Source organism: Plecotus auritus, assembly GCF_963455305.1.
Source record: "Plecotus auritus genome assembly, chromosome: 5".
NCBI classification, from domain to species: domain Eukaryota; kingdom Metazoa; phylum Chordata; class Mammalia; order Chiroptera; family Vespertilionidae; genus Plecotus; species Plecotus auritus.
The window spans coordinates 6477104-6502508 of NC_137776.1; the positions used below are offsets into that span (position 1 = coordinate 6477104).

Genomic DNA, 25405 nt, shown 5'->3' on the forward strand with positions numbered 1-25405 from the left:
CGAGGGGAAGGGTTTATAGCTGGGCAGGGAGAATGATACAGTTTTGATATCGTCATTTTATAGCTCAGACTCTCCTGTGGGGATGGGAGAAGGGAAGATTCACGTACACGTTTATAATTCATGACCCTTTTCTTCAGTAATTACAGTTTATTGAATTCTGTGTGAGATGTGGCCGAGGTCTAAGAGGGGGACGTGGAGAAGCAAATGGCAGAGAAGGTCACGTTGGGGAGCAGCGCCTATTAGACAGCGTGTTCTACGGTACCTTCTGCTGCTCTGCAGCTCTGTGCTTCCTCCATGGTCCCCTAATTTCCAACATTTCTAAAATTTCCTAAACCTGTCCTATCTTACCCCCAAAATTCCCGTTTCAAAATCAGCCAGGCCTAAAGCCATTCTCTATACAGTGGGCTAGATTCTCCTTGAAGAGTCAGAAACGCTGATCTCGCAAATAGCTGTGAATCATTTCTGCTTTTCCACACTAAGGGAAGTGGATAAGCCAAATTAGTAATAATACTTTCTGTCTACAAGAACAGTTTGTTTCTCTTTTATTTCTTTAAGTATTTTCCCTTCTGAACCTCACAGTATGAAAGTTAAAAAAGTTGAATTAGCCTCAAACCCATATCTGCAGGTGTCAGAAGACAGGCCTACAGGAATTTCTCACTTTGATACGTCTGTGACTTTAAGTAACATGATATTACGAAACTAGTTCTACCAAAAGCTAGTTCATATAAACAAGAGTTACGTTTCTAAGGCATCTCAGATACATTATCATGAAAGGACATTGCATGAAACGACGTTATTCAATGACCTGCCGTATTTTATTTTGAAAAGAAGCCTTCACTGTAGTAACCTGACAATTCAAAAATAAACTTATTTTGTTACTTCTCTTATTGGCGACCACATCTCCAACTGTGATGGTAGGATATTGGCTGTCTTAAACAGAATAATGAAGAGTTTCCTTTTGATCCGTTACATAACCTGTGATCTGGTTTCTTGACACTTGGATATATTCCAAGGGTTTTGCCTCCACACACCTAGTTGCTTTTGGATCTGACCCTGATTACTCTACAATTCAGGAATAACGTTTTTTAGCCCCAAATTCCTATAACTTTGGTGTTATAGTCTAAACTCCTTAAGGGTTCTCATGTTTTTATTAAAATTTAATATTGTCTCTTTGATTTGTTTCCCAATAAGCCACCCATTCTATCGTTCAATTTGGTGTACCTCCTTCCAGCTACTGTTAAGTGGTTTGTAATCATTCTGTTTTGCTTGCTCATTTCAGGGAGTTTGGAATGGTGATCAGGCCCTGGGGGACTTTTAAATAGTGAGTAGCTGACAGGAAGGCCAAGATTATGAGTAAAGATGTTTTCAACATTAAGGGAAAAAACCTGTCTAAATATCTCTTAAATGCTTGCTGGTCATAAAAGAAGAAAAAAAAAGTCACTTAAACAATAAGTAAAATTATTACTCACATAACAAGAATCCTAGAGACAGGGCGGTTTTGAAGAATAATTCAGGGATTCGACAATGACATCATTTGCCCGGATGACTTCTGTGTTTCCACTTTCCCAAATTCAGTGTGTTGGGGTTTGGGGGGCTGGTTCATAGGTCGATGCTCAACCACTGAGCCATGCCAGCCGGGCTGATACACTATTATTAACGGAAGTCCATAGTTTTTTCCGATTTCCTTAAAAATGTCCTTTTTCTGTTCCAAAATCTTATCCAGATGATCCCCTTACCTTGTCATATCTTGGCTACACAGTTTCTCAAGTTTCCTTTGTCTTGACCTTGTCTTGGCAGTTATTAAATCAATTTTAATATTATTTTTATCTAATCCAATCTAAGATCATAGCATGTAATCAGTACGAAGGGCTATGATTATTACATTTTTTGGCACCATGTTTGAGAAATCCAACGTGCGCGTTACACATATAGCATGCGTTTTGTAGAATGGTCCTCAGGTTTTTCTCATGATTAGACTGGGGTGTGGATGTTCGGAAAGAAGACCATAGAGGAAAAGTGCCATTTTAATCACATCATCCCACAGGCACATGCCATCCACGTGGTTTATCACCTTTGCTGTTGACATTGGTCGTCTGTCTGGCTTAGTGTTGGTCAAGTTTCCCCGCTGTTACTCTTCCTCCCACACACCCTTAACACGGGGAGTTAGGGCCTTCCTCCTTGGAGACCGAGTATCTACAAAAATTACTTACATTCTTCTGCATGGGATATTTGTCTATTCTCCCAGTTGTTAAATACATGTAATCATTTATTTATGTAGATCAGTAGAACTCCTGGATATTTATTTTATACTTTGGGTTGTCATCCGAAAAGTGTATTCATTTTGTGGCTCCAATTGGTCCAGCCTCCGGGAGCTCTTTCAGTGGCTTCTGTGTGTCTGTTACGAACCCCCGTTCAGTGATGACTGTTGATGAGGCATTGCCCTGGAGTGGGGAGCCCAGGCACAACTGAGCTGATAGGCGGTGAGACAGTGAAGGCAGGAAAAACAGTTAAGTAGAGCCTGGAACCAGGGTGGGGCTTGGTATTTGTCTTTATAAGTCCTCTAGACACTTGAATCCCATAAAAATACAGATAACAGGCCTGGCCAAGTCATGAAAACCCTTAAAGCATTAAAAATAAACCCATAAAACCAAGAGTGATCTTTGGATGGACACGGAGGACGCCACTTACAATTTACATCTGATGAGACTGAGAACATAGTTGCTGTCTGTTCTTATTGCTTTTATACTTCCCATACACTATTTTTTTTTTCTTTTAGCAGGAATGTGGTAAAACGTTAATTATAATGTGAGGATTTTTGATGTTCTCAGAACTTCTCTGAGAATGCCAGCAGTGGATTATAGAGGAAAAGGACTTGATTTTAGGTCTCATTTAAATTCCTGCAAAGAAAGACTTGATCTTCAGAAATGCTGTAAAAATGTTTTCCAATGAATAGGTAATTTTTCTCACAGTGAATATCTTCTAGCAGGATTTAAAAATATTTAGAAAACGAAAGTTGTGTTCATTTTGTTCTCTGATCATTTCCTCGTTCGCATTAACTGATGATGTTTTAAAAACCTTATAGGGGGCAAATGATGCAAGAGAGGGTTGAGGGTGTTGTTTGATAGGTACGGACAGATTAAAGGCAAAGAGGCAATATTAATTTATAACCCCTCCCACAGCCATGTTTTATGGTTTCGGTCCTGGGAAGTCATTTCCAGCAGCCTTTCTGTTAGTATTTGCTCCATGTCTACTTTGTACCAACAAGAGAAAGAATGGCAGGCTAGGTGCTGAGGATACTACATGGAACAAGTCACAGTCGCGCTAACAAGCAGCTGGTGAGTAGAGGAGGCAGAGGTCGGGGTAGACAAGTAGGCTGCAAGTTGGAGCGCTGCCAGCTGGGTGCTGTGTGTGCAAGCTCATGGGAGACCAGCTGACCCCCAACTGGTGTGGGAAGAGAAAGGGGAAGGGCAGGTCCTCAGAGCTGATAACTACACTGCGTCCTCAAGAACAGGTGGGAGACCCCCAGCTGCAGGGAGGGGGAGGGGTGCAGAGGAGAGACGTCCTTGGGAGTGACAGGTCTTTCAATGGGGCTGGACCATGGAGTTTTAGACCTGCGTTGTCCTGTAGAAGTTAATGCAAACTCGCCTGTGTCATTTCAACGATTTTAGTGGTCACATTAAGAATGTAAAAACAATCAGGTCAAGTTCATTTTAATTTTATTTTTTTAATCCAATATGTTAAGATCATAGCATGTAATCCATACGAAGGGTTATAACTTTTACATTTTTTGCACCACGTTTGAGAAATCCAATGTGCGAGTTACACATATAGCATGTCGCAGGTTGGTCTAGCCCAGTGGTCGGCAAACTGCGGCTCGCGAGCCACATGTGGCTCTCTGGCCCCTTGAGTGTGGCTCTTCCACAAAATACCACGGCCTGGGCGAGTCTATTTTGAAGAAGTGGCGTTAGAAGAAGTTTAAGTTTAAAAAATGTGGCTCTCCAAAGAAATTTCAATCGTTGTCCTGTTGATACTTGGCTCTGTGGACGAATGAGTTTGCCGACCACTGGTAAGTGCTCAGTAGCCTCAAGAGGGTAGTGCCTACAACACTGGACAGCATAGTAGCAAAGCAAAGTCATGCGGTAAATCCACCAAGATTACAGGAGAGCAGATTGGCCAGGATACTGTTTGTTGACAAAGTTATTTAACCAAAGGGCAGTGGGAGACTTGGAAAAGTTTATGCACAGGAATAATCTGTAACTTCAACTTTCATTGTGGAGAAGAGATTGACCAGAAGCTAATTAAGTTCCAAACAACATGTTATAATATTTTTCACTAGGGGAGTGATGTGGGGGTGGTGAGAAGCAGGAGTCAAGAGTCGTTTAAGGAGAGAATGAATTAAGCGAGGAGACAAGAATGACTATCTCACTTCTGCTCTTTACCCCCCTCCTGGGAGGACAGTAGAACCATTTTCAAAACTGGGAGAAACAAGAGAAAAAAATGGCAGGATTGGGAGATGTGTTCAGGTGGGGACATCTTACATGATAAGAATTGGCCGGGAGACATCAAGTGGGATGTCCCTATTTGAAAACAGAGAGGTAGACGTCACCAATTTATAAAGAGTAACTGAGGCCATGGGGTTGGATAATAAGAGGGTGAGCGGGTAGAATGGTAATCCTCAATCCTGAGTTTTTAAATAAGAATTGCCTGGGAGGTGATTTAAAATGCAAAATTTGGGTCTTTCTCCCCAAGATGCTGGTTCTATAGGGTGAGGGCTGAAAACTGCACCCCAGAGACTCTGGTGCAAGTGGCTCTTAAAGACACTCCTTCACAAACCCTGGTGTGGAATGACAAGATGACTCAAGAAATTGCCTGCACATCTGGAAGTTTAGAAGACAAGATCCTTTGAAAAGATAGGAAAGGAGCTACTAGAGAGATGAATGAAGAAAAAAAAAAATCAGAAGAGTGCTATCTGCTCTGAGAGTGGAGGGGAGCCGGACTCTTACCTAAAGGGGAGCTGGGCTGGAGGTGGGACAGCTACGCGGTGTCTTACTTGATGGGGCAGCCAGTGTGGGAGAAAGGCACCATTCTTCGGCTACTTCTCCAGCTGTGTCTTCTTAAAAGTGCCAATAAACCCATCCGATTTCCTGAGTGTTTGAAGAAGGAAGTGGTTAACTGCCTCAAAGGTGTTGTAGGGGCTAGGACGGCACCAGGTGCTAGACTGGTGGGGGTTGGACCAGAAGCAACCTCGGTACTTGAGTTCCAGCTAGGAATGAATTCAGAGCCAAGACTCCAACTATAAGAGAACATTTATTTGGAAAATCACAGAGGTAGAAGAAGTTGTTGAAGAAATGGGCTTAGGAAACGTGTTTTATAGAGGCAAAGGAAGGGCCCCAGGAGCTTGGGAGTGAGGAAGGTAATGGTAACCCACCTGAGGAAATGGGGGGGGGGGGTGAGGTGGGAAGGGCACAATTGTGCTCCCAGGAAGAAGAGCACATGGGGGGGGGGGGTTCCTAAGGGCTTTAAGGGTGGAGATTTTAGGGAGGAAGACCCCAATGGAATCTTCAGCAGCTTCCCAGGTGTGTCTTTTCAGGGTCTAGGTCTCCCCGGATGGACGGTTGGAAGGGCAGGGGGTCATTATCCAACACAGCTGGTCCTGAGGTCAGCAACCTTGGCTGGTTTTGCTGCTTTTCTGAGCCTGGAGCTAACATACAACTGAGGCCCAGATGTTATCTCCAGGGGGGAAAGGTCAGGGGGTCCAAATCGCATGACCAGTGAGTGATATGCTAGGGAAGGAAAGGTCACCCTGGGGGGAAGTCCCAGCTGATAACTGTCCTTCGCGAGGCACCCGGGGCTTTCTGCCCTGGTGACCTTCTGTTCCTGGCCTATCGCGTAGTCCTTGCTCTGCTCCTCTCTGTCTAACTGCCTACTAGAAAAGGAGCAGAGGAACAGAGTAGGATGCCAGTTGAATGTGACCATTGGATTCAGTAACTCATGCCATTGGTGACCATTTGGATGACCTGGTCAGGATGGAAGCCAAGTTTCAAAGTGAGTTGAGAAAGGGGGTTGAGTGAATGAGTGTGGGTTATAAAAGTCTTTTTAGCCACTTTGACTATAAGGAGAAGGAAGCAGAAAGTGGAGTGCATGAATGTTCCCTTGGGAAATACTGAGATATGCATGTTCTTTTTCTGAGTCTGTCCCTCGTTGTTTCATTTATATTGTGTGGGTGGATTTAATAATGTGTAAAACCATAGACTCTCTGTACATGCTTCACAGAATACAATTATTAAATAATATTGTGCTTGTGTAACCGAACATCTGTATTCTGCCGCCTGCCACAACATCATGACAGGTTCCGGTAAAAGGAAAGAGGTTTATTCGAGTGCCGTATGTCGGGAAGATGGGGGACTTTTACCAGTCCTCAAAACCCATCCGAAGATCTCGGTGCAGGCAGAGGTTTTTATAAGGAGGGAGAGAGGAAGCAGAACCAAGGGCCCGGGAGAAGCCTGTGGGCATTTTTCCCAGGAGGATGAGGGGCTGAGGGAGTGTTACTTCCCAAGGTTTTCTCTCCCAGTGTAGGCATTCTCTCTCTCTCTCTCTCTCTCTCTCTCTCTCTCCAAACAGGAATTTGTTGTTTTATTGTGGATACCTGGACTTTTGTGACTGGTGCCAGGCAGGCATTTCCTTCTCCCTCCAAGCAGCCTCCTTTTAAGCTGTTTAAAAAAAAAAAAAAAGGCTAGATAAGACAGAGTAACACAGGGTTTTATTTACACATCTTAAGATAGCAGAAGGTCGGCCTGCAGCCTTAACGCAAAGAGAACGTATAGCCTTTTTATTGCTTAACTGGGATGTTGTTAATTTGTGGTTGCACTTGTACATTCAAATCAGTCCAATTATGTTCAGTTATACTATCACTTTTTCAACGGATTATGGTAATAGATAAACCGTTTTGCAGAAAAACTGTAGCTCATTACTGATGGTATGAAAAAAAAGTACCAACCTATGGTAGGTTGGGGTTGGATGAAGTCTTCTTTTACATTTTATTCTTTTACATATTCCTGATTACTTTTTCAAATACCTTATATCAATAATTCTTTATTTTAATCTTGTTTTTTAAAATATATTTTTATTGATTTCAGAGAGTAAGGGAGAGAGAGAGAGAGAGAGAGAAACATCAATGACCAGAGAGAATCACTGACCGGCTGCCTCCTGCACACCCACTACTGCTGACCAAGCCAGCAACTGGGCATGTGCCCTGACCGGGAATTGAACCGGTGACCTCTTGGTGCATGGGTGACATTCCACTACTGAGCCACACCAGCCAGGCTCTGTTTGAATTTTTAAGCTAATAATGTTAATGTATTACCTTGAGAAAAAAACAAATTAAAACAAACAAAACCCTGCAAATACCTCATTCTGTGGGAATTTCAAACAAAGCTGAATGATTAAGAAGGGTCTTTGAAGTCTACAGCTAGTCAGTTAATACAGTTGGGGTTTCAGTTTGATTCTGTCTCCTTGACACTTCTCACGTCCAACCGTTTCTGTTTTATCCCTGGTCACTCCACACATGGATTACTGCTGTAACAGCTTCTTACTTGTATTCGTTTTCTGTTGGGGCAATCACACAGTACCTCAAACTTGGCAGCTTCAAACAATGCAAATGTGTTTTCTCACAGTGCTGTCTGTCAGAGGTCTCACACACTCTCCCTAGGCTAAAACCAAGTGTTTACAGCTGCCTTCCTTCAGAAGCGCTGGGGGGCGGGGGCCCACTTTCTCTGACTCCCCTTCCATAGTCACTCCTTCCTCTGACTCCCTCTTCCACAGTCCCATCTCCCTCCACTTTTAGGGACTCTTGTGATGAACCGGAGCCCGCCAGGCTAATTCGGGATATTCTCCCCATCTCAAAGTCAGCAGCCTCCTCCACCCCCAATCTGCAATCCCCCTTGTCAGCTAAACTAACACACCCAGAGGTTCCCGGGATGGGAAGGTGGACCTCTTGGGGGTGAGGGGAGCAAGAGCATTATGCTGCCTACCGCACTTGCCATAGTACCCACTTCCCTTCCTGCCCGTGGCCATGCCGCTTGCCTGCTGCGACCCCCCTCTGCCTCTTCCTGCTGTCGGGGTCGGTGTTGGCTCATACATGGCACCCAAAGGCCGGCTTCCTGCAAGCGCCTCATCTCGAACACGCACCCACACGGTGTGTTTCCGTTTCCCCAAATGAGAACCACATTTCCACTCACTTCATGCCTCTGCTTGGGTGGCTCTGGCCCCTGCTCTTTCCCCGGCTCTCCCACTCAACCTGCACGCCAGACCTTGGACGTCACTTCCTTTGGCTGCTGCCATAGCAACCCATACCTGTCTCTGCCATAGCACTTGCTACTCTGCACTGCCACTGCCTCTTTAATTACACCCCGGACTGGACTGGGAGCCACCTAAGTGCAAGAATCCTGTTTTCTTCGCCTTGCACATAAAAGGAACACACACTTGTTGCCTGAAGACATTTCCATTCCTTCATGTTTGACTTGCAGGGGAAATAGATTCATATAAATCTAAGGTCCGAAATGAACCTTTAATCCCTGAATGACTTGCACTTTAAATCTGCTGGAATAGCTCTGCCTGCACCTGGCCCATTCTCCACTGATTAGCACCTGAGTAACTCACATTTACATGACTGGCATCAAAGTCACGGACACACACCTGATTCTGTCTAACTTTTCACACAACCTTCCCGGTAAAAATAAACACTTCAACAACTAGATCAAATCACCGGAAAGAGGAAAAAGCTTTCAACTAAATGTATACCCAGATTGACTGATGGCTGGAATACACATCCCCCTTGGAATTGATTCAACCTCACGGAGCTGAAAGACAGCCAGAGAGAACAAACACTCACGTTACAAGTAACTAGAAATGTGTCTATTATATTCTTTGCTCCATTTAAAATGTCCATTGAACTGCGACATTTGTGGACTGGGAAGCCACCAGTTTATGGCTCTACTGTTTTGTGGGGTCTTCTTTAATTGGCATTTGCAGAGAAAGTAATGTCGATATCCTCGCAAGAACTGTAACCTGCAGAGTCTTGATATAAGAGGTGAAGTAATGCAAGGGTTAAGAGCATCCATCCCCTCTTGAGCCAGACCGTCTGGACTGGTGTCCTGGCTCTGTCACCACCTCAGTTTTTTCCATCTATGAAATGGGCGTAAAAATACCTCCCTTGCAGGGCGGGCATCGGAATAAAATGGGTGATAGTATTTAAAGCATTTGAAATGGTGCTTGGCGTTTTTTAAACCGTACACCTTCCTGTGTGTTTCGGGTGGGAAATAAAAAAAGACTGAAACATAACTGCTTAGACTAGCAACTGTCGCTGTAATTGGAATGAAACTTGAGGGCAATGAAGTCAGTGGCGGCTGCGGATGAGGTCACCTGGGAGACAGAGAGCCAAGCGTAGCAGGTGGCTAACTGCTGGGCATTGCCAGACCGTTCCTCCAAAAGCATGAGGACGTTTCCGAAAGGTCTCTAAAGCTGTGCGCTGGGCAGGAGAGGCGGGGGATGGAATTCTGTAAAGCAAGTTTAGGATTTTAGTAAAAATAAAACAGCACTTGAACTTTTACTTAGAAACAGTACGGGAGAAATTCAGAAATCCTCACAAGCTACTCTTCTTTTCACAATGACTTTATTGCCTCGCCTAACATTTGGAGTTTTGCTGTATCGTTGCTGTCAAATTTTAAAAAAAATAAAGAGAAGCAATACTTGTTAAGATGCACCAAGTGTGTCTTGATTTTAAAAGATGCATTTGGTTGTTTTCATATAAATGTCAGTTGTGGGATGGGTCTCGTCATTAATTATCTTGGCAGCCCTAGGCAAGCTTTGAAATTTGCTCTCATGTAATGACACTTTAAAATGAATTTTTTTAAAATGAGTTAATTTTAACCAGTTAAGCAAACGAACCTGTTTTTATAAATAGTTACATGGTAACTTATTGCTAATTCACGTCCACGTTGGTAATATTCTTTAGAGCAGTGGTCGGCAAACCGCGGCTCGCGAGCCACCTGCGGCTCTTTGGCCCCTTGAGTGTGGCCCTTCCACAAAATACCACGGCCTGGGCGAGTCTATTTTGAAGAAGTGCCGTTAGAAGAAGTTTAAGTTTAAAAAATTTGGCTCTCAAAAGCAATTTCCATCGTCGTACTGTTGATATTTGGCTCTGTTGACTAAGGAGTTTGCCGACCGCTGCTTTAGAGTGTAACTACCCACAAATTTGCATTATTCATGTGGATATCTATGTCCCTTTGTTTCTATTCCTTTGGACCAGAAGTTAAGGTTTGGAAAGTTGGTTTCTGCTGCATCCCCACCGGTTGGCATCAAGGCCCCAGGATTGGTACAGATGGCTGCGTACCAAGCCTGCTGCCCTTCATGTGGTCTCTGTGGGCGGACACGGCGGGCTAGGCGCCGAGGGAGCAGTCCGCGGTGTGTCTAGTCTCCCTTCTGTCCCTTTAAGGAGCCAGATACTCTCCCTCCTTAAAGCTCCCTCTTCAGAAAAGACCTGGAAGCAGTACTCCGCCGCAGTGTAAATAAGTAATAAAATGGTACTCACTCCCCTCAGGGTCCCACTGCCTTGGGTTTCAAGGCCCAGGAATAAAGCTCTAAAACGTGGGGATTTCCAGGGATTGGTGAGCACAACGCAGTAGGTGTGGGGTTCCCGGCACCAACGTAGAGGCAAATGTGTGGTCTGCCTGTTTTCCTGGCTCTAGCTCTGCGTTTCTTGCTTCTTTTCCTTCTTCTGAGTGGGCCCTCTCTTTCTCCGAGGCTGGGTCTCAGGTCTGGTTTTGAAAGGATTTGCCCTGGTGAATCGGAGGCCGCAAGCCTCTCTCCCTTGTTGTCTTTCTCCCCTGAGCAGGGCCGTCTGACGGGAAAGGCCTTCTGATTGTATCAGGATGGGATGAAAGTCAGGGGCTTGCCTAGTCTAATGTTAGCATCATCTAAGCAAATCACATAGAAGTTAACTTTCCTACCAGGGTGGGGAGTCGCTTGAAGTCAGTTGTTTTAATTGTTTCATTTCTCCAATCTATTTTTGTTTCTGCAGACAGCCCGAAACTCAGATAGCCTGGAACTCATTTTGTTGCTTAAACTCAGCATGGTCTCACTTGACAGGCAGATCAGTCACTCTGGTCTCTCTCTCACAGGTGAGGGTAGCGCATCTCTCCCTGCCCTGGTGTCCCCTCCGCAAAGCCGCGGGCCCCGTGGAAGACCGTGGCCTTGTCAGTTCCTCGAGTCCTGTCTTCAGAAAGGACTCCTGTGGCCTGAACTTCCATACACAAGCTCAAGCTCTCAAGGACTAGTTGTCTTCCTTTTAGGAAGGGCAAGTCTTTTTATTTTTCATTTTTATTTATTGTTTTGACAGAGAGAGAAACATTGATTTGTTGTTCCACTTATTTATACATTGAATGGTTGATTCTTGTATGTGCCCTGACCCGGGACCGAACCGCCAACCAGCAACCGTGGCCTATGGGGATGATGCTCTTAACAAACTGAGCAACGTGGCCGGAGCTTTAGGTGAGCTGGTGGGGCCGTGATTTCTCCAGGGGTCGGAAAAGGGCTGCTCAACAGGCCCCACTCCCCATCCTGCCATGGGGGTGGCTCACAGCACCACCGGCCTCCAAAACCAGGAATGGGATGTCTCTTTCACATTTCTCTGGGTTCAGATCCAGAGCTGGCGCCTTATATTTCCAGGCTGAAAATACAGTCTCTGAAAGTGAACAGGTAGTTAATTCTGAGGCCTATGTTTAAACGTTTGTTTGTTTTTTTTAATTGATTCTTCGAAAGAGAGGAAGGGAGAGGGATAGAAAGATAGAAACATAGATGAGAGAGAAACATCATCCATCCGCCCGCTGCCTCCTGCATGACCCCACACCCCGGGAATTGAACCATGACCTCTTGGTTCATGGATGGATGCTCAGCCACTGAGCAACATCAGCTGGGCGAGGCCTGTGTTTAGAACATATTCCCTAGGTCTCCTTTTCCCAATCTTTTCACACCTATTTCAGGTAATTACTACCCATCACCTCAGGGCTATCTATTAACATAATTTAGTCTTCCTGTTACTCTTGCCTCTAATCATAACCTCGTCTGAACTGAACTTTTTTGGCCACATGAAAATCAGTGTAAGTCGAACATGAAGTTAAGGAGGGTTTTTTTTTGTTTTGGTTTTTAATCTTTGGTTATTACTAAGCTTGATTTATGGGAAGGATAATTGACTTCGAAAGATCTGATTTCTTAGAATCAGTCGTGTTCTTTATAAATTTAATTAAAGGCTCTTAACTTTGCTGTGAATGATGACAATCTTCTCCTCTCCTGGAGGGAAAAAAAAACAAGTTATGACATGGACTTCCTTTAGTTTCATCCGAAGACTGAGGCATGCAGTGTGGTTCTTCTGTGCTTTACTTATTGTAGCAGCTTCTTTTCTAATCCCGAGAGACAGAAAGGCCGTTGGCTGTCTTCTTTCCTGCCTCCGGGAATTTTCGATATGCCAAATAAAACTGCGACCCACTGAAGCCGGGAATGCGCAGCAGCAATGCAAGGTAACCCATCCACACGTCATTCACTGCTCTGGTCCCCTCTGGAGTTACAGGGCACCCGTTACTGCTTTCCTAGTTCAGACGGGCTTCTTGTCCGACCCCTTCGGAGGTTCTACGATTCTGACACATTAAAAATTCCATTCCCTGACACGTCTTGTGGATAAAATGGATAAAGATAAAATAGACAGTGCAGCGATATTCCTGCTGCACTCTGCATGGTTTAACTCAGCAGGTGATTGCTGAGTGAGCCTTCAAGCCGTCGCCTGAAATGTATTCCCACCGGGAAATGTAACTGTACTAGTTTGCAGCTCAGTCATTTACCCTGCCCAGTAATTCTGTTCTGAGCCATTCCCTCATCGGCATGAATACCCGTGATCATAGACAAATGTTTGGGTGAGTGAATAAAGTGGTAAGGAGACAGGGTCTGTTTTCAAATAGCTTACCCTAGTTTTATTCGGAAAATATGTAACAGCTGGGAAAGCATAGGTGACAGCCAATTAGAATTGAGGGTCTTTAGAAGGGTGGGGCCTCCAGGTTTCCATCTGAGCCTTGAGTTCCTGGGTGTGGGAGGTCTGGGGACTCCTGAGAGAAAGGGCGGGTACAGGGCCGGGAATCCTGGGGCAATTCCTGTGGGAGCTGCTGCCGCTGACTGACTTGTATGGAGCACTTCAATATTTGACCCATCAGTTCATCTGTACCTGTACCAGCTGAAGAGTAGCCTTGTGAATACAGAATTAAACAACAAAGTAGATTTCCTAACCTAGGAGGGATGTACGTGCTTTATCTCATGGATATTCAGAAGACAGATATTGCATATACTATGAAGGTAATAATAATGTGTTCAGTACAATACTTATGCGCCTTAAACTATCAGGGTCAAATGGAAGCATTTTGTGCTTTGGGCCCAAAAGATGTACGGTATGGATATAAATACAGTATGTGTACTGTATGGATTTTATGAAATCCACAGACTTTCAGTTTTTATTTTATTACATCTGAGGACTTTCGAATCAATTTAGATCGATTCCCTTAATTCACCCATGAGTCTGAGGATCATGGTCACTGTCCCCCAGGGAGTGACAAAGGTGAGACTTGAAGCTAGGACTCGCGCTCTCCCCTCCACACCTCAGGCCTTTTCCAAACAAGGAGAAAAGCCACCTGGGAAGCCTGGTCCCCTGGCCGTCAGGAGGCACCGCCCAAACACCTGGAAGATGCTCTTGGTAGAGAAACCAACCAAAACCGAACCACCTTCCTTCCTTCAGGAAGGCAGACTTCCCTCCGAGGGGCAAGAATCTGGGGCCATGTCCACGTGCTGGACCCCGCTTCCCCTCCCTCCCGGTTCTGTGATCACCTAACTCCGTGTGCCTCGGTTTCCTGGGCTGGGACAGCAACAGCCACCTCGCTGCGCAGGATGACATGACTGCGCACGGAAAGCACTCGGGGGGTGCCCGACACCCAGCGAAGCTTGCTGTTGCTATGGAGGACAGGGTCACCCACGCCGCTGGACACCAACAAGGCACCCCCGGGACTCGAGGCAGTCAGCGCTGGCTGGACACTCACAGGCCTCGCCGTGGAGGTGGAGATGCAGCCAGCGCCGGGGAGCGGGGAGGGGAGGGGAGCAGAGCCGCGGGGCCGCGGGAAGGCGCCGGCCGCCTTGCAGGCAGTATGGGCCTTGACTTGCTCAAGACGAGGGAGGAGGCCGACCGGGCGGCAGGTCCGGTGCGAGCGAGCGAAGGAATGGGAGCAAGCATGAACACGATGCGGTCGGGGCCGGGGCACTGCTCGGCCGGATCGGGAGTGCCTGCCGTTGGCGGGGCGGGAAGAAAGAAGGAGCTCGTGAGCGGGAGGAGGCGTGGAGGACCTTGGAGAGGTGTCAGAGGCCTCAAGGATTTTCCAAGTGCGTCACATGCTCCCGGGACCCAGCCTCTTCTTTGGGGCTCCGAAGGCCGATTTAGAAAAAAATGATGGGGTTTGGGCCGGGGCGGGGAGGGGGAGGGGGAGAAGTATGCAAAAGACCTCGCACTTAGTGCTCAATGAATTTGAGCTTTTTGCCCGGAGGCGGAAAGATTACTTTAACTCACGTAGATAAACATCCTAATTTGTCAAAGCTGAAAGCTTTTTGCGTAAAGCATTTGCGCTCGGAGCGTTCATTACTCACCCGTCCCCCCCCCCCCCCCCCCCCCCCCCGGGCCGCTGCCCCCGACGTGCCTCGCCGGGAGGGAAGGCTGGCGGCGAAGGGGGCTCGACGCATGCGTCGTTGGCAGCCCAACTCCTCCGCGTCCTTCTTTCTCGGAACAAAACTAGCGCGGAGGCCCGCTCCGCAGTTCGCGTAGGCTCTGTCCCGGCGGAGCCCGCGAGCGGCGCGGTCGCCCTACGCAAGCGGCGCTGCCGCAGTGAATGGCTGGGTGGTGCGTGGACGCCGGGAGCGCAGCGCCCAGCAGGCGGACGGGGTGCGGCTGCGCAGGGGCCGGAGTGGGCTCCGTGCGCCGCTGGCGTAGCGCAGCGACCGGCGCGCGGGCCTCCGCGACGCAGCTGGCGCAGCGGGCGTTGTGAATACACGCTTTGGTGCAGCCGGGGTTTTTGGTACCGAGCGGAGAGGAGATGCACACGGCACTCGAGGGTGAGGTAACTATAAAACCCCGATTTGTTTACATTCCCTCCCCCAGAACCGGCCCCGAGCGCCGCGGAGCCTGCGAGCCCGCGACGGCGAGGGCGGACGGGGACACCGGGACCGGGGCATCGCGGCTGCGGGACCTCGGGGGCCGGGCGCGGGGTCCCCGCGGCGGCGCAGGCGGCGGCGGCGAGCTGGCGGGGAGCGTGGGGCAGCGCGTGGGACGCCGCGGCCCTCGTGTGCGCGCTGGGCGGCCCGGCGGCCTGGGCCTCGCGTGCGGGAGGGACCCGCGCCCCACGGAGCCTCCTCGGGGGCGGGAGGGACCGCCGGGCGGGCGGCGGTTGGGGGGCTGCGCGCGGGGGGCGCGGGCGGGCGGCCCCGCAGGCGGGTCTCGGCGGGGGTGAAGGCAGATGGTATCCGGCGCCCCCGTCCTCCCTACCCGTCCCCCCGTGTCTGCGGGGTCCCCGCGGGGGGCGGGATGCAGCCGGGGCCCCGCAGTTCCGGCCCCGGGAGGCTAACGGACGCGGCCTCTGCGCCCGGACCGCGGGAGGCCTCGTGGGGGCTTGCTTCCCCCGCAGCAACCGACTGGCCGAGGCGGATTGCCGGGGCGTCACCCCGAGGCCTGCGGGGTCCCTGGAGCCGAGGACTCGGGGGACCTTGGGCGCGGGGAGGGGGGCCGCAGCCCGGCTTTGTTCCTGAAAGCGCTTCGGCCCGAGCGCCCTGGGCCCAGCGCGGGCAGGGGTGGGGGACCTGGGCGAACCCCTCCCCGGATCTGGGGATCTGCTCAACTCCTCCTGCCGCTCCCCGGCCCCCCCGAGTCCCCCGGCTGAGCTGGCGGCCCGCAGGGCGCAGTGCCGTGACGTGGACGGCCTCCCGCGGCTCCTGTAGGTTCACGTGGGCGCCGCCCGCATGGCCGCCCCGCGCCCGGCGAGGAGGAGGATCGCCCCCCGCGGACCCCAGCGCCCTGGGCAGGGTCGCTCCCTCCAGTGCCTGCGGAACTAATAAAGAGTGACATTAAAGCACATGATTTTCTGTGAAAGGGGCAGGCCCTGCGTCTCTGCCGTCTTCCCTAACTTACTTGACGCCTCTCGCTGTGGGTCCCCTGCTTTTGCCTGGAGCTGCCGCCTCCGGGGTGCACCTGACCTGGCGGGTGACCCGTTTCCCTTTCATTGCGGAGCCCAGCGCTTGGACACTCGGTCTCCGTGCTGCCTGAGACCCGGGGAGCAGGGTGGAAAAGCCGGGGGCTGGCTAGCCTGTGGGTGGTGTCGGGGAGACCACTGGAAGCCTGAAGTTAGGGCGGTTCTATAGTATGAGGACTTCCTGTTACACAAATCTTGAGTATTTTTACACAAATCTTGAATATTCGTTGTCCCTTGTTCAAGGCCCTGCGGGTCCAGACCAGACAATCCAGGCCCCTGCCCTCACTGACTGTTCTGGGAGGGGGAGAGAGGAATACATTGTATCCGTAACTGATACGAAGAAGATAAATGTGAAACAGTGACCACCTGGAGGGGCTTTTTATAACCTTTTGAGGGATGAACCTCTGAATGATGTTTTTAAATGTACAAAATGCGTAGGATTACAACAGAAACCAGTGGTACTGAAATAGAATGATGACTTACACGTGAGGAAGTCATGTATGTTTCAGGGAAGCATGAACAGAAGTGGCAGGTCTAATGGCTAATTTCACACTATTAAGGACTGTACATGATCTTCAAAGGATTTGATTTCTAGTGATAACTCTCAGGTACTGTGTGTGACTGTGATTTTTGCTTATGGTCCTAAGTGAAGATCTAAATTTCAGCGGTTAATGAAAAGTAAAGTGGTTTTCTCCCCTATCAAACTTAGCAAACCCGAATTCAGTACCCAGACCCCTGGTTGAGAACCCCTCCCTGGGCAGGAATGGCTGTGGTGCTACTTTGAATGAAGTTGTTGGAAGCCCTTTCCTGTGAGGTGGTAGCAGTAATATGTTACATGTTAACCGGTGCTTGTTCTTCCTGTTAGCAAGTTATATTCATTCTACTAACACCTTAAAGACTAAATGCAGTTCTTCACCTTTTTTGAGCACCTGATTTGAAGTATTTTAAGAGACCTCAAGTTTAGTATGCAAGTACTACTACTCTAGTACGACTGTGGGGGGTGGGGAGGGTGTTTAACTGATTTATGGAGAATATAGGCCATAGGTGGTATATACAAGGGAAATTATTCAATGGGAATGATAATTTGCTTTTAAAGAGAATTTACCTTATTATTCTATTCCCTCCTTCCCTCAGCTTTGGAGTAAGACTTAAGGTTTCAAACCCTGACCCATTATTACTTAGTTTGGCTGTCTTAATCTTTTTATATGTGAGCTTGGAAATACTAAAAAAATCCTACCTCATGGGTTTACTGTGACCATTAAATGACATAAGGAACCAAAACCTACTCAGTTCACTGTGTATACATATATATAGATGCACTTTCTGTTTCCCCGGATACTTGGTTACCCCCCGAGTGAGGTTTGATGGTCTCTACTGGGCCTTTGCAGCGGTAGTTATCCTAGGGCTATCATTCTCTGACTCATGTGCAATAACCCATCGGATTTTTTTCTGCCTCCCTTGCATTGCCTAACGTACAATGACATACACATCCTCTTTACCCTGCCAGACTAAAATCCTGGAGGGGCACTTTCTCCACAGCCTGGTGCCACATGTTCACGGCGCATGACTCAGTGAATTCAAAGCTTGGTTGTCAAGCTCTTTAATCAAGTTTTAAAGAATGTCGGGTACACCACAAATTTAGCATCAGCCCAAAGAAGTACTTTGGGTAGAAACGTCAGCCCTTGTCTGTGTAGTGCCTGCCGTAAGAAAGGGAAATACCATGGGCTTGTGTTGTTTCTCATCCAAAGGACATTGTCACGGGTGCATTTTGATCATCATGGGAGGAAAGACCGGACTCAGTAGAAAAAGGAAAAGCAGTGTGGGCAATCAAAACAGGAAGCTAGTCTTTTCCTTTATAACAAATTTTATAAACCTATGAAGTCATCTTTCATTAAACAGTAACATTCTCATTAAAAACTACAAGTTAGAAAAGCGCCCAGTTTGACCCACAGCTTGGTGCTGCCCCCTAGTGTCTGTTCCCCTTGCCGTTTTCTTGAGTGTAACTTCACTTTCTTCACCTTTTCCTGAAACCAATCTATTTAAATTACAATTAGAGTCCTTAGTGTTAGATGTCCTGGTCTACTGGCACTTCGCCAGCTGCTGGTTAGGGTTTCTAATAAGACAGACACAGTCATTTTGAATTGGTTAATTTTTATTGCTTTTAGCTCCCCATTTTCCAAATAGGGGTGAGTTTTGTGTGGAGATAAAACAGTATAATACCAGGTTTCCTTGCAAGACTCTGTAGGGGATTTTTCAAAGCAGGAAAAGGGGTATATGTTAATGGTGTATCTATTAAATTGCTTTGTATGTGAATACCATAAATTTGATTTATTTAATCTGGGCTTTGTCTTGAAAAGTGTGATATAAAAATTTGCTTTCTGGCCCCGACCAGGTGGCTCAGTTGGTTGGAGCATCGTCCTGTGCAGCAAAGGATGGAGGGTTCAATTCCTGGTCAGAGCACTTACCTAGGTTTCGGGTTCAACCCCCGGATGGGAGCCACCCAGTCAGTCCTTCTCTTTCACGTTGATGTTTCTCTCTCTCAATGAAAACATGTCCTCGGTGAGGATAAAAAAATTGCTTTCTGGGATCAGTGTAGTTTCATATAACTTTTTGTTGCTTCAACTGTACTGAAAATAAAATTGAATATGCTAAAATTGCATGGATGGTGAGCTTTTGTTTTTTAAGTTCTATTTTATTTTGAGCTGTGCCTTAGAATGAGCTCTGAAAAATAGTCTCTTGGACCTTTAATAATCACAAGATTTCCTGTAAACTAAAGTTTCAAATTATGCTAGTTATCAGTATTCCAAACTATTCTTTTTCTTTTCATTATTTTCTATTCATAAGTTCTGTGAGTGGGCCACACAATGACAGGTTTTTCCAAAATGAGCAAATATAATCTCAAAAATTTATCAGAGTATTCAAAAGTGTGTTCAGTGGGTATAAAGGCAATTTATAACTCAAATTGTAAAGATTTACATAACAATAGCACTCAAATTATTTCCAGCTGCATAAGAGACCACAGTTAATGTTCTGACATAAAAACAACACAATTTATTATATAGTATCAAAGCACAATTTATTGTTATACAGTGGTGGTGGTATTTATAGATGTAAGTATAAGGATAAAATCTAAAATCTTTGTTTAAATTATATTCACCTAGAGTGGTAGATGATTTTGTAATTACCTAATTTTGTAATTACTCTTTATAGTTTATTTTTATTTTTTTTTTAAATATATTTTATTGCTTTTTTACAGAGAGGAAGGGAGAGGGATAGAGAGTTAGAAACATCGATGAGAGAGACATCGATCAGCTGCCTCCTGCACACCTCCTACTGGGGGTGTGCCCGCAACCAAGGTACATGCCCTTGACCGGAATCGAACCTGGGACCTTTCAGTCCTCAAGCCGACGCTCTATCCACTGAGCCAAACCGGTTAGGGCTACTCTTTATAGTTTAGATATTTTACTGCCGAAAAGAGAAGGAGGTATCAGATAGAACTTGTCCTTCCGTTAACGTTTCCAAGAGTCATGTTTACCCTTAATATGCGCCCTACTTTTGGGGACCATCCATTCCATTCAGAAAAGAGGTTTTTGGAGATTAGAAAAGTAATGAATTAGAATGTTGTAGGAAAGTATCTTTATCCTATTAAGGTTATGTACTTTTATAGGACCGGAGTATTGTTAGAAGAATCGCTATGAATTATGTATGGTTATTTTTCATCCAGTAATTAGACTTGTCAGTCAATGATCACTTTAGTTCTTAGGCTTATTTTCATTCATATAGGAAGTAGAAAATCTAAATAGCCTTCAGCTGGAGTAACCAGACAACACAGATCTACATCCCACTGTTCTATTAATATCTGAATTTTAAAAAACCATTTCAGATGTGCCCTCACTCTTGTAAACTTTCTTCTGAATTCACTTTATGTATTCTGTGAATTTGTGAGTTTTAAGATAGTGGTTTTCCCTACAGTTGTCCACTGAATTGGTAATTTTAAAAAATGTGTAGGGTAAGCCAGGGGTCAGCAAGCTATGTCCCATAGGCCAAATCAGCCTGCTTTTGTGAGTTAAATATTGGCACACAGCCTTCTCCGTTGGGTATGTGTTGTGTGTGGCTACTTTCGTGCCCTAATGGCAGAATTGAGTAGTTGCCTTAAACACCGTGCTGCCCGTAAAACCCAAAATGTTAACTATCTGGTCCTTTTAAGCCTGCCAACCCTGGATCCAGTTCTTAATGCTCTGTCGTTATTTGACAAATTGCTGTTACTACAATAATCCTATCTTCCTGGAGCCTATAAAATACTTCAGTAGAAATACATTCAGTCAAATATCAGTGCATAACATGAGTGTGCGTTTTCGTGTTCTCATCTAGATAATGCAGAAGCCTTCCGTCTCTCCCGGGTGCCTTCTCCCTCAATAGGAAGTGTAACACCTTCATCGGTGCTTGGAGTTGGAATGTGAAGCCGTTGGCCTTCAACTCTGAGCTACCACCTAACAGTGCCATACAGTGTCTGGTACTGTTGTAGCAGCTCTCACAGTTGACTAATTTAAAAAAAGTAATTTTATCTTCCTTGTCCCTCCTTCAGAGCAGAATATATTTCATATTTTTATGTCTTCTTCCTGCCTGTCCCCTTTCCCTTCCCCTTTCCTCCTCGTCTCTTCACCCATTCCCCTTATAGGTCAATGGCTGGTGTGGCTCAGTGGTTGAGCATCAACCTATGAACCAGCTGGTCAGTTTTCGATTCCCTGTCAGGGCACATGCCCTGGTTGCAGGCTGGATCCCCAGTAGGAGGCATGCAGGAGGCAGCTGATCAGTGATTCTCTGTCATCATTGATGCTTCTATCTCTCCCTCTCCCTCCCTCTCTCTGAAATCAATAAAAAAATAAAAAAAAGAACACAAAACAATTCATGATCACATGTTTACAGGTCTGTGAACAAATGTTTTTGAATAATCTTAATGCACTTCTGAAGATGAGTCATTCTGTTTCTGTGAAGAAATATACCTCACACTGTTATACCTTCTTGATGAAGGGGACTATGGCAAGATTGATTTACATACCTTATCAAGGTAAAGAGAATGATATATGATTTGTTATTATACACCAATGAAATAAATAAAACAATGTCATATTAGAAAAACATTGGATTGTAATATAGTATTATATAATTATACATAAGATTACATATGTACCAATAGAGAATAATTAGATACTATATATTATGTGTAATATATATATTATAAGGCAACAAGATCATGTTTTCTGTCCCCATAGATCTTTTTTAGTATAGAAATTTAACTGCATAACTTTTAATGTTCAGAACATACTTTTAAAAAAATTAAACTTACTGGGGTGGCATTGGTTAATAAAATTATATAGTAGTATGTTTCAGGTACAGAATTCTCTGACACATCAACTATATATAGGATTGCATGCCCACCACCCAAAGTCAAATCTTCCGTAACCATGTATTTGACCCTTTACCCTTTGTTACCCCTCCATCCCCCTTCCCTCTGGTAACCACCACACTGTTGTCTGTGTCTATGAGTGTTTGATGTTTATTTATTTGTTACTTTTAGTTTTATATCTCACTGAGTGAAATCACATGGTTTTCGACTTTTCCTGACATATTTTGCTTAGCACGATATTCCATCAAGATCCATCCATGTTGTTGCAATGGCAGTATTTCATTTTTTCTTATGGCTGAGTAGTATTCCGTTGTACATATGTACCACACCTTTATCCAGTCATCTGTCAAAGGACACTTCAGTGGTTTCATGTCCTGGCCACTGAATAATGCTGCAATGAACTTAGGGGAGCATATATCTTTGCAAAGGAATGCTTTCCAATTTTTTGAGTAGATGCCCAGAAGAGGAATGCTGGGTCATGTGGTAATTCTGTGAAATTTCTGAGGCGCCTCCATGCTGTTTTCCATAGTGGCTGTGCCAGTTAACATCCCAGGTGCAGTAAGGGAAGTGGAACATACTTTTAAAGATTTTATTTTAATTAGGATATTACAGTTTTTTTCTAGTAAAGTGAATAATTTTATGTATATAACCAGTATAAATAAATATTTTCAAGAAAATAATCATACCAATTTTTAAAAAGCTGAAGAAGGAAACCAGAAAGGTATGCTAAAATCAAATCACCAAAAGAGATCTTAAGAAAAATGTTCTTTAAATCCACTGTAAATATATAGTACATAATACGATTTATAGTTTATAAGAAATATTAGAGCTTTTACTAGGAAGATTTTTGCTTAAACACAAGAACTTGAAGGTTTTTTTGAGGCTAACATATAAACTTTCTTAACATAAGTAAGAATATATGGTTAGTTCAATGATGTTTTTATTTTCCCTAAAAAAGAAATGGATGCTAGGGGGTCCTAGGTCTTTGGGGTCATGTTCATTTTGATTTTAGTTTTTTAAAAGACGGAAATATGTATTAGATACGGAGAGAGGAAACTTCTTAAATTTCGAAGTCAGAATAAGTTACAAAAACAGTTTAATAGTGCATGTGCAGGAAAACATTCATGAGAGGGTAAAGCATTGTAATCAAAATTAAAAGGCACTGGGCAGAACGGAGTGTGTTTTTTTGCAGAAAATATGACCATTTATTACTATGTAGTATCACATATATGTTGATAAAAACAATGAGACACCAGGAATAGTTTTAAAAATATAAATGAAAATAAGGCAAGATACTACTCCAAAATTAATACCAAGTATTAATGAGAATGCTGTGATCATACTGCTGGTAGCAGTATAACAAAACTTAATTTCTCTAGAAATCAATTTGGAAGTATATCATAAGACATTTAAACTTAAAAATTTTGTAGTCTTTCTCCACATCTTAGAATTATCGAAACAAGTAACCAGCTGGAATTAAAATTATTGATTAAAACACTACAAATGCTTGTGAAAAATCTTGAAACTACAATTTATTTTCTTCCACATATGACATAATGTGATTTTGCTTAACAGAAACTTTTTTAAGATTTATAATTGCTGACTTTTTAGGTGTTTTTTTTTTTCAATCAAAGTTGAACATGAATATAGTTTAAAGAATTCAGTAGTTCTATGGAATTTTCAGGGAGAAGGAGAAATATCAGTCCCCTTCTTTCATATTCTTCTGCCCAGAGAAACAAGGACTCCTGTAGGTGATGGTTTTGCTGTTCGCTGCCATGTCTCCAGCATGTTCGCTACTTTTGGTTCATTTTCCATTTTAGCCATTATCTGATTAATGAAAGAGGAGGGTTTAGCATTCTTTCCATTTCTTCATATACCTTCTTATTTCCTATACTCCAGTTTTTCAGTACAATTATATTGTAATTTTGTTTCAAAACAGTATTTAGTGTTACATTTTTATGAATGTTATTTACAACTGAGCCATTGTAGTAAATTGTTTCTTTTTGTGCACTACTTTGTTTTTCTGGCATTCATAATATTCTTACAATGTTTTCCTTTTTATGTTTCTGTGTATCACAAAATGTACCCAGGTCTGAGTATCAGAATGTAGCTTTGTAAGAAAAGGGACTGTGCTGTAAGAAAGCTCTATGGTTGTAGAAGAATTTATGTAATTTTCATATACAGGGTGGGGCAAAAGTAGGTTTACAGTTGTGAGTTTGCAAAACACAGAGCTTATTGTACTATTTACTAACTGTTGTGTTATTTTCCTTGTGAACAAGAGAAAGACAAGTACCACATGATCTCACTCATATGTAGAATCTAATGAACAAAATAAACTGATGAACAAAATAGATCCAGAGACAGAGAAGCATGGAACAGACTGGAATCTCAGAGGGAAGGGGCGGGGAGATTAACCAAAGAACTTACATGCATAACCCACGGACACAGACCACAGTGCTGTGAAGGCCTGGGGAGGGGACGGGCTGTGGGGTGGACGTGGCCACTGGGGGAAATAAGGGGACATCTGTAATACTGAACAATAAAGATAAATTTAACAAATAAAAGAGGATCTTGATGGTTTTAATGATTAGTTATAAGGATAGCTAAAGTGAATCAGACAGAAAGCTTCCCTTGTGGGGAGGAAATAGTCTGTGCTGTCAGTCATCAAAATACCTTCATTTACCAAAAGATTGCCCTGAACAGGGATTTTTTCTTCCGTGGAACCTAATGGACAGGAAAGGTGATCTTACCTGACTGCTTACGAATGGCAGGCTGGTGTGAAGTCAGAGACATGTAACAGCGACAAGCTGCTGAGGAAGGGACACGGGAGCGTGAAGGCGAGGCTTTGCAGGGTGGCGGGAGCCATTAGAAGGACAGTGGTGAGGGAGCAGGGAGCACGCACCGCTATGCGGTGGCAGGTAAATGCTTCAGCGATGGATATGGCTGTGCAGGAGTGGAATGACTGAAGCTACAGCTAGCTTTTTTTTTTTAAGATTTATTTTTTAAATGTGCCTTCATTGACCTTTTTTTTTTTTTTTTTTTTTTTTTTTTTTTGAGAGAGAGAAAGGGAGGGGGGAGAAAGAATAATCGATGAGAAACATCCATCATCATCTGCCTCCTGCACGCCCCCTGGTGAGGATTGAGCCCACAGCTCGGGCATGTGCCCTGGTGGAATCGAACCTCTAGTTACATGGGTTGGTGCTCAACTATGAGTCACACCAGCCTGGCCAAGCCTGAATTTTTAATATAATTGTAGTTGGTTTAAATTTACAGAGCCACATGTGGCTAGTGGTTGCCGTATTGGAGAGCACAGTTCTGGACATTTTTTTGCTTTCACATTTATTGTTTTAGATTTAGATTTAAAATCCATCTGTCATTGGTGTTTAGTAGGTGGAGAGGGATTGTTTTATTTTTTTCTTGTATATAGAAATCTAGTTGACAGTCACCAAGGAAAAGAGAGCCCTTTCCTATTTTTGCTCTCAGTTTTGTGGATCTGGTATGTTCACCCCCACACCAAACACCACACCGTCTTTAGTAAGTGGTTGAGTGCCTCTTCCTACTTCTTCAAAAGCATCTTGGCCTTGGCCCTTCTCGGCCCGTGCCTTTTCCAGCTAAGTATTAAAAGTGTCTCAGATTCTCACAAAATTACTTCGGAGGTTTTGATTGGGCTTACATTGGA

The 25405-nt window shown here is 44.9% G+C and overlaps 1 protein-coding gene across 4 annotated transcripts in view; it reads left to right on the forward strand.

Moving 5' to 3' along the window:
• SLC39A10 (solute carrier family 39 member 10) overlaps positions 1-25405 on the forward strand; it is a 104872-nt gene that overhangs the window by 58191 nt on the left and 21276 nt on the right. The window contains exon 1 of one of the 4 annotated variants that reach the window (XM_080669862.1): positions 15095-15194. The exons of 2 other annotated variants lie outside the window; for them this stretch is intronic. Coding sequence is in view for 1 of the 2 variants with exons in the window: in XM_080669861.1 (XP_080525987.1) it covers positions 15171-15189 (19 nt within the window). In the remaining variant the exon portion in view is untranslated. Of the gene's footprint in view, positions 1-15094; positions 15195-25405 lie in introns of those variants that run through there. One more of the 4 variants, XM_080669861.1, reaches the window with a different exon arrangement.